General features: G+C 41.9%; 2 protein-coding genes and 1 pseudogene across 2 annotated transcripts; all 3 read right to left on the bottom strand.

Annotated features, from left to right (window-relative positions):
- Positions 1–340: 340 nt before the first annotated feature.
- Positions 341–1,139, bottom strand: LOC135614745 (protein RDM16-like; annotated as a pseudogene).
- Positions 1,139–4,915, bottom strand: LOC135614744 (protein RDM16-like). The gene is made up of 3 exons (XM_065112432.1): positions 3,983–4,915; positions 2,048–2,331; positions 1,139–1,954 (listed from the first exon to the last, which is right to left on the bottom strand). The coding sequence occupies exons 1-2, from the start codon at positions 4,253–4,255 to the stop codon at positions 2,062–2,064; spliced, it is 543 nt and encodes a 180-aa protein (XP_064968504.1). The 5' UTR covers positions 4,256–4,915; the 3' UTR covers positions 1,139–1,954; positions 2,048–2,061.
- A 468-nt stretch (positions 4,916–5,383) lies between these two features.
- On the bottom strand, positions 5,384–7,017 carry LOC135613479 (uncharacterized). The gene is made up of 5 exons (XM_065110513.1): positions 6,854–7,017; positions 6,519–6,756; positions 6,002–6,160; positions 5,783–5,929; positions 5,384–5,579 (listed from the first exon to the last, which is right to left on the bottom strand). The coding sequence occupies exons 1-5, from the start codon at positions 6,919–6,921 to the stop codon at positions 5,460–5,462; spliced, it is 732 nt and encodes a 243-aa protein (XP_064966585.1). The 5' UTR covers positions 6,922–7,017; the 3' UTR covers positions 5,384–5,459.
- Between the last annotated feature and the right edge of the window lie 1,824 nt (positions 7,018–8,841).

Below are 8,841 nucleotides of genomic sequence, written 5' to 3'. Positions count from 1 at the left end.
TGTACTCACAGTGACAGCAAAAACTGACTGATATAAGATGCTGAAAAAACGGCAATCTCTTCTCTTCGACATGCCACAATTCTATGATCATCAATGGAGGATCTACATGCTAATAAAAATGATCTTAGGGTGAGAGACAATTCACAACATATCCACTGAGCATAGAGTCTTCTTGTGATACACGCAAACGATAAACATAAGAGTCACAAATACACGAGTGAGAGGCACACCGTGTCATTCATCAAAACCAACATGAAATTGACCGGAGAGATCTGTCAATTAAAAACAAAACAGCAATTAAAGATCTGTCCTCGACCTGAACGGACGGTTCAATTGAACTCTACCAAGTTACTGAATTGGAACAGTTCCTCCCAGAAGTTGATAGCCAGATCCCAGTAATGTGGAAATCCAGCATCAACAAAGACTTTCTAGCAGCACTACCCTGCCACACCAAGACAACTGTTAGAAGGGCCATCTGTTTCCTCACCAAGCTCTTCCTCGTTGCCAACTGCAGCAACCAAAGTTTACCCTTCTCAGCATCAACTTTCCATATCTTTTTATTGATTTTCTAACTCCTTCCACAACCACAACACTAATGTCATCTGATATCACAGCACAACCTGTCAGTTGGTTCTCCTGAGCATTCACAGATAAAAAGTCTCCAGTGAATTTGGATATCACAGGACAACCTGTGTTTGGAGGTGAGATAAGTCCCTGATCCTGCACACAGACAAAAGTCTCCACTGAATTGGGATCATCATAAAGCTTCTTCTCTTTCTTTTCACACCGTTCAGCAGGGGTCAGCTTGCGAGCAATGTTTCTATCAACATGTGCTTGTTCGCACTCAGCAGCAGCACTACAAATCTCCATTTCAAGCTTTGTTGGATCTTGAGTTGCTTCAGAAGCAAGAACTTTCATCAAGTTGCTCATTTTGACCTCTGACTTAAAAGCCTCTAAAGGCCTTGTCTGGTCATTTCTTGCATGTCTCACTCTTCCACAATACGCCTCTGCGTCCTGAGCTTCTTTTGTTCTTTCTTTGTTAGCTTTAGAGGTTGTGGTGGTGGTGGTGGGGCTGGCTCTTTTGTTCTTTCTTTGTTAGCTTTAGAGGTTGTGGTGGTAGTGGTGATGGTGGGGCAGGCTCAGCAAGACGCCTTTGCCTTCACAAGCTGAGTCTGCTTGATCTTCAACTATTTTGTTTGTGCTTCCCCCAAATGACTCTGCAGAACAAAGCACCCATACAAAGGCAAGCTGACAGTACAAAGGCATCTGTGCCATCAAAAGATACAGTAGAAAACAATATATTGAACCACACCTTGAAGTTTATAATCTCTGCCTGCTTTGACCATTTACCTTGGGTCTTAACAGCTTTGTCTTATTTGAACCCATGCACTAATCAAAATGAGATGTAGATGCTGCAATGGCATCTAAATCCGGTTTAATTATTTGAAATGCTTCTTTCTTCTGCTTGTTAATGTTGACCTGAAACCGAAAGTGAAACTTTGTTGTTACAGTACTAGCATACATCACAAATCAAAACTAAGAAGGGGAAAAAAAAACAAGTTACTAAGAGGAGCCTATGCATCTAAGTGCAGAACAGGAGCCTTCACAGGTTACAGCCATGTCAACTGGCAACTGTCCAGGATACATGTTAATAAGAGGTGCAAACTCTGGGTCCTGACAAAACCCCATCCCGGCAGCAAGTTATTGTGCTCGCTTTACAGCTTCAATCTTACCGTATATTTGTGAGCCCAGGAAGGACAACCATACCACCTGCAGCAGATAGATTTTCCGATGTTGCATCCCCTGGTTGTCCTGGAACTGTCTAAACATGGGTTGCAAAGGCAGAACTCCGCAAGCCAGAATGGCCAGGTTGGGCTACACCTGCTAGAGGAACTTTACTTCCATCTTTATTGGATGCTACCTGGGCAGTGCTCGAGCTAACATGTTTGTTTAGCTGTAAATGTAAACAAAAAACACTTAAATTAATTGCACAAAGAGAGAATGAACGATGATGCATGACTGGAGGAAAACATCATAGTATAATTACCAATAGGGAATCTTCTATTGCTTCTCAGACAATTCTTTCTGCAGTTGTAGTGCTCTTTTAGCTTTTGCTAAAGCATCAAGAGACAAGATGCCACTTTTGGGAGGAACTGAAGTTTCTGTGCCATCGGTACTGGAATTTGAAGGAACCTCATCAGATCTAATACTAACTCCTGCATTTTCATTTGCGGTAGTAAATGAAGATACTTTGGTAAGAAGAGAACGGTGAGATGCAGCAGATCTCGTAGAAACCTTTGATACCAAAGTGAATGATTCCTGGGCAACAACCTGCAAGACCCCAAATAATTCATAGGAATGGTTGCAAAAACTCTGGCATGAAAAAAAAAGTTATTGACTTCAAAAAAAAAGAGAACACATTACATTTAAAAACTAGCTAATGGAACTAAAAAGTTTATCATAAAGTACAACTAAAACATCAAACTTCAGAAGAAGACTATCAAGACAAAATCACACAGTTGACTTCTTAACAAGAAGGATAACTTGATGCTCATCGAGTTGAACAAGAAAAATAAAGTCTTAACTATTATAGAGTGATAGAATTTAGAAGTAAACTATTTATCGCCAAAGGAGCTGTCAGTAAGTCTTCTCTAGTGACTGGCAAAAGAGGACATGATGACATTATAAGGATATCTACGTACTAAGTGGCTCATATATTTCAAGTTCTCAAACAAGCAAAACCACTTGAGCCCATGGTCTGGGATATTCAATAGCACCACAAATGACACCTATTCTTTATAAACACCTTGGTTGCAAACCATCCACTCAATTTTCTTTTTGAATAGCCAGAAAAAAATTGTAAATTCAGTCCAAGATCTTTTGCCAATGCAAAGTTATACAAACAACTGCCGGCCGATCACACTACATACATTTCTTGACTAAAATAATAGTATAAGGATGCTATTCCATTACAAAAACATTCAAACTAGTACCTAAAGGAAAGAAACATTATAGGATTCAGAAACTTCATCTCTTGAATTGACCAAACATGCTTACAAACCAAATTCTTATGTGGGAGATACACTTACATGCCTAAAGATATCAACATCTTCTCGATATATTCCTCTGGAATTGGGAACTGTTCAGATTATAATAACACAACTAGTCTGCATCAAATTTAATGATGTCCAAAACTTGGGTCCAATTAGTGATCACCATCCTTGACCCAATCACTTCAAGACAACAACAAATAGTTCATAAAACAGTGGTGAAATTGATGTCCACAGAAATATCATCAGAAGTGTATAATTTTAAAAAAATACTTCATGTAGCATGACGTTTAGTTAGATTTGATAAATCTCAGACACCCTTGAACAAGCTATAATAGGATTTTTATACCGAATTCCAACATGCTGATGCAAGTTTTAGCTCCTTTGACTTAGCACATCAACTAGCACCACATTACATGAAGTGTATGCCATATCAATGCTTATTGAAAAGCCATACATTTCAGATACTATGTGACAAACTAGGGAACATGTGGATGTAAAGTGAGGTAACTCATAGACCTGTTGACCATATTCAGTACACAGGATGCAGCATATATGCAATTGTAATTTTTCATCATTTTACAGAATTCATTTTTCATTTGAATTTATTGTGGCAAGGTTTTCCTTATTTACATGTGTTAGCTTGTTGTTAGTCCTACATTTGTTTCCTCTTCTCAGCCTCAGTAAATCCCTCAAGAGCTACAGTTACTTTAAGCTGTATCTAAAGCAAGCCAGGTGACTGATTGAAGTCAATCTCATGTTTTATTGAAGTGGATAAAGATACTTCATTAACTATAATTAGATAGAAAGTCAAACTTCTGTTTGTCTATAAGATGACAAATTAAAAAACAAAACAAAAAGGGCATCTCACATTGTATTTTAATTCTGATTAAATATATTAAAGGGAAGTGAGAAAACCAATAGGTCCTTACATTGAAAGTGTCACTTTCTTTCTCCAAAGCTAAATTACCCAGGTTATCTTTTTCAGCTTGATCAATTGTTCTGTTCTTCGAGTTCACAGCCAGCATCCTGTCATCACGGGATCTCTCCACATCCCCTTCCGTAACCCTATCTTTAGATCTAGGCTCATCCTTTGCCTCTTTCTTCTGAAGCAATTTGTCATCATCATCGGAATCTTTCCTCTCAACCTTCCAGCACCAGTAATCTTTTCCCTTCTTTCCTCCGTTTCTTCTTATCTTCTCCATCACTAATAATATCACCTTTCACCCTCTTTTCCTCTCAACATTCACAGCATCTGTAATCTTTTCCCTATCCTCGGTTTCTTCTTATCTTCTCCATCAGTTATAATATCACCTTTCACCCTCTTTTCCTCTCTCCTCTCTTCCCTATCACTCGATCTGTCTTCCCTCCTACTCCTCGAGTACCTCTCATATAATCTATCCTCGTTATGATCTCGATTTTAATCCTCGACGGGCCATTAACTTGAAACGCCGCCTCTCGTTTGCGGCGTATCGCGCCACATCGGAAACCCTAGCACTCTTCCCGCTCTTCTCCAGACCCTCCTCGTCCCCGTGCTTCTTCCGCTTATTCGAGGAGTATCTGTGCCGCTCCTCTAAACGCTTGCGATCAACCGAGTCCCGCGGCCGGCTGGAGAAGCGCTCGCGGTGGTCAGGGCCAGGGTCGGTGAAGTTGTCAGAGGGTGAAAGACCTCTGAGGCGGTAGTGGCGGTTGTCGTCCGAGTTCTTGATGCCACCGTGGTGGTGGTGGGGGTGCTATCCCGATCGCGGTAATGATCCTCGGATGAATCGCGTCCGCGCTCGTGATTCTTGGAGGATTTGCGGCCCGACCTATCCCTCTCGAAGGTCCCATCCTTGGAGTGGGGTTTCACCTCGAGACTATGCAGAAATGAGATTGGGTAGACTTTCGATCGCGAAGCCAAATATATATAGCTAATTATTCGCACGTGGAAAGCATTTGATATATATATATATATATATATATACGTTCGTTTCGAATAATATTAAAAATATCTTTCGATCACTGATCTAAATGGATAAATCGATCTGTACCATGATTATTCAAGTCATTGGGTTTTCTTTTGAGAAAAAATAATAAATATGAGTGTTTTCAATAAAATCATCCAACACCTGTGCCATCTGTCAACCTTGATGTGCTTACGCTGAAAATTTATGTCGGATAGACACTTTTTGCCATCCATGTTTATTAGCACAATTACAAGCATACACATCCATCTAATTTAGATTGTTAGTGGTTCCATCAAAGTTCAAGCTCGTGGAGTGAATGAATGGCCGGCATGAGTGCATCTCCAAGTCATGATCTTTGGGTGGGATTTGGTAGAGATTTTGTGGAGGTCACAAAGAAACATGAGATCATACCTATATAAATTTATTTACTCATGTATTTACTACTAACTTCAGTAATCCACATTCACATTTCTCTGTCCACCGGGCAGGTTTGTGCCAACTTCTTTAGGTTTTCAATGATCATGACCAGCTTAGTGTTGAGCTTGTTCACAAAACACTTGGGCAGCCAACCAGCAGGATCCAACTGCCGTAAAAGAAATAAAAGATCAAGTGAGCAACACATGAATTCCACAAGAACCTGAACAAGAAATCTCACAACTTGTCATTTCGGATGTCAATGTACTGTATATCTGATAAGGGTTAGGTTTATGGCTTGCAGGGTTATTCCTTCGGAGAAGAAAGTAGATGCAGAAAAGTAGTGAGCAACAGTATGATTTGATTACCTACCTGAACAACATACGTCACCACGCAAGAGTCATCTTCAAGCTTCTCCACCACCCATCCAGATTGAAGCAACAGCCCTCGAATGGCATTACCGTTCTTTGGCTGCAATCCTGCAGCTATTTCATGAGGCAGAGAAGCCACAGCCACCACCTATAATGTATACAGAGAGTGTAAGTTCACAGGGTTTTGTTGATGTGCTGACAGGGCTGAGAGGAGTCTCACTAGGGTTCCATCATCCAGACTCTCACGGCGCTCGTAGACTACGAATTCTCGCTTCTTGAAGAGCGGCTTCGATGCGTCACCAAACCTCAGTGCAATGATCCTGAGGTTGTCATTGAGGTCCTTGATGTGTTTTGCTTCCACCAGATCCGGATCCCATTGCTGGAGTGGAAGAGAGAAGATGGTGCGAGTCAATATGGCAAGCGTTCGAGAAGATCATATAGCACGAGGCTTCAGTTTGCAGCTCAGGAAGCAGACAGTGGGAATGCCCAAGCTGGTCGTATGGTCTTCTTCGAGTATCCTGAGAAACTCGAGTGGATGTTCTCCATCACATCCATGTCCGGCAACGCACTCGATGTAAGTTCTTACCAAGAAACATGCCATGTGGAGTCTCGTGGGATGAGTTAATTGTTCACCTACCGATCTAATGATCCCAACACAGTTCGTCTTCTCGTTCCATCTTTTCTGAACTACTACTATCCGTAGATGAGGGAGAGCATAACGACGTGTTTGAACTGACCTTAGCGGCATCAATGGCGTTGGCGACCATGAAGAACTGCTGTGGGGAAACCGAGCGGAGAAGCCAGCGGCTTCTGAAGACGTGCAGCGAGGCTGAGCTCCTCCTCGAGATCTCAACGCCATTCCGAAACGTCAAGACCTTCCAACCATCGCTGGACTCGGAGGCCGATAAGAGCTCCTGAATGCATCTCTCGCTCGCATAGTTCACGTACCTCCTCAACGAATCCTCGCTTACAGACCTTCCGACAAACCCAGATCACGTTAGTACGGGCATGCAAGAAGAGCTTATCATATGTAGGATCAAGTTTCATGGACACAGCGGTCGTGAATCTTTACCAGGAGCGAGAACAAGACGTAGCGGCGGGTGGAGAAGGAGCATTGCTCATTGTGTCAGATGGTTGCATGCGGTGGATGTGTTAAGGAAGAGAGTTCATATATGGATAGCTTCAAAGTGAGGAGTCATGAAGGCGAGGGATGGAGGATGGATGTGGGCAGGTAGTGATTGGGGCACATGCAGTGCCGGTGCAGGAACCCTCCATGATTGGGCCAGCACGTGCTCTCTCCACACACAGGCATTAAAGATGGATTCTTTGCTTTAAAGGGGCGAAGGGAAGGGGTGGGGAAGACGAAGCACATGCACTGTTGTTGGTGGCGAGGCATGGAAGGAAGAGTACACCGAGAAGGTAACTCTGAGAACCATTGCTGGAAAGGATTCCCCTGGTCCTTTCCGGTGTGTCCCAACGAGTCAGTCCTCCACAGGAACGTGCATCTGCTCCTTACCACATGGTGGCAACTTAGGATGCCACCTCAGAAGGGTCCCACCGACGGCATGTTATGCTGGGCCCTCCCTGGTGTCTTCTCTGCTACTCATCCACTGCTTTGTTGCGATTCTAATTTGAAGGAGATGAGTGTAGCAGAGGTTTGGTCCACCATGTCATGGAGCCTTGAAGGGTCTTCGTGGTGTGATACCAGATGCTCCAAGCAGTTGAATGAGTGAAAGCCAAGTTATGGAGGAGAAAGCTATCAAGGTTCGAAGGTTTTTCCAGGTTCTTTTGCTGCGCATGAGGCAAGGAACAAACCTCTTTAATAGGAAATAAAGAAAGAAAGTACTTTCAGTCACCATGGAAAAGGATCATAATTAAGGACCCAATTTGCATGAAAGGTTAGCTACAGAAAGTAGGAGTTAAGGACCAAAAAGCCTCGCTTCATTGGTAGTTCAACGCATCCATTAGCTTGCAGAAAAGATGAGTCTCATCACTTTTGTGCTAATAAGTTGTAATGGTGAGCGAGCCTTTTGCTTTCTGCATCACCTTTCAATCTTTGATGGCATCTTTTATCTGTTTGAAGGCCAGGAGAAGAACAACATGGTGCATCTCTGTGGAAGACTAGGGTTCAGTTTCTTTTTCATTCGATATTGTTCATGAACATCTGTCAGCTTGCCTTCAGATGTGAAGAACACAGGGTTCTGAATTGTAAATTCTAGTCAAACATACTGAACAAGAGCAAGCACAAAGGGTTCAGCATCAAAATGCATGCAGGACATCAAAAGAAAATAATTCAGATCTGCCATCACACTGTCAGCAGTGCGTCCAGGCATCAGAAACTACAAGAAGCCAATTTGAAGTGGGCTAGACTAGACAGCTAGATTTCTATGTTATAAGGATGACTCCATGGCTTCTGAAGCACCCTGAATGAGCTAAAATAATTCAAGGTTCAATCTTTTAGATCTCGACTCTCAATTTTTAAACAGGAATGCAGCAGAGCATCTGAATGAGCCACTGGATTTTTTGAGCAAGCATCAATGGGGTTACTTGTTTTTAGTGTTCATCATTAGGTAGGATGTGTATAAGCTGTCAGTGTCAGATTTGATGAGTTGTTATCACTTCAAGCTAGAATGAATAAGATCCCATGTTTTGGGGAACATTTATCCCAAATTCTTCTTGAGAAGAAAACATTATAGGTGTAAATATGCACAAACAAAATGATCTCATTTGTACATCCTGTTTAGGAAGGAAGATGGGCAAGTGATGGGTGTCTTCCTTGATGGATAAGAACAGAATTACTACCTACTAAGCCATCATTCAGATTCTTTCCTTGATGTAAAAGAACTTGCCAAATTTTGGTGCAGAAAAGGAGTTAATTTCTTGAAGGATGATGAAAAATAACAGATTGGATGTATATTAGAAACATGCCAACATTGGATTCAAGAGTGACTATAGAATTTGCAAGGGTGGGAGGATCCCAGCTTTATACCACCTATGGAGGGCATCAAGTTCATAAGGAAAAAAGAAAGTGCATTAAGAGCCTTTTGAATGATGTAAATA

The sequence above is a fragment of the Musa acuminata genome, chromosome BXJ2-6, assembly GCF_036884655.1.
Source record: "Musa acuminata AAA Group cultivar baxijiao chromosome BXJ2-6, Cavendish_Baxijiao_AAA, whole genome shotgun sequence".
Taxonomy (NCBI): Eukaryota; Viridiplantae; Streptophyta; class Magnoliopsida; order Zingiberales; family Musaceae; genus Musa; species Musa acuminata.
The sequence above is the reverse complement of the archived record's forward strand: the minus strand, read 5'-3'. Positions and strand labels throughout refer to the sequence as shown.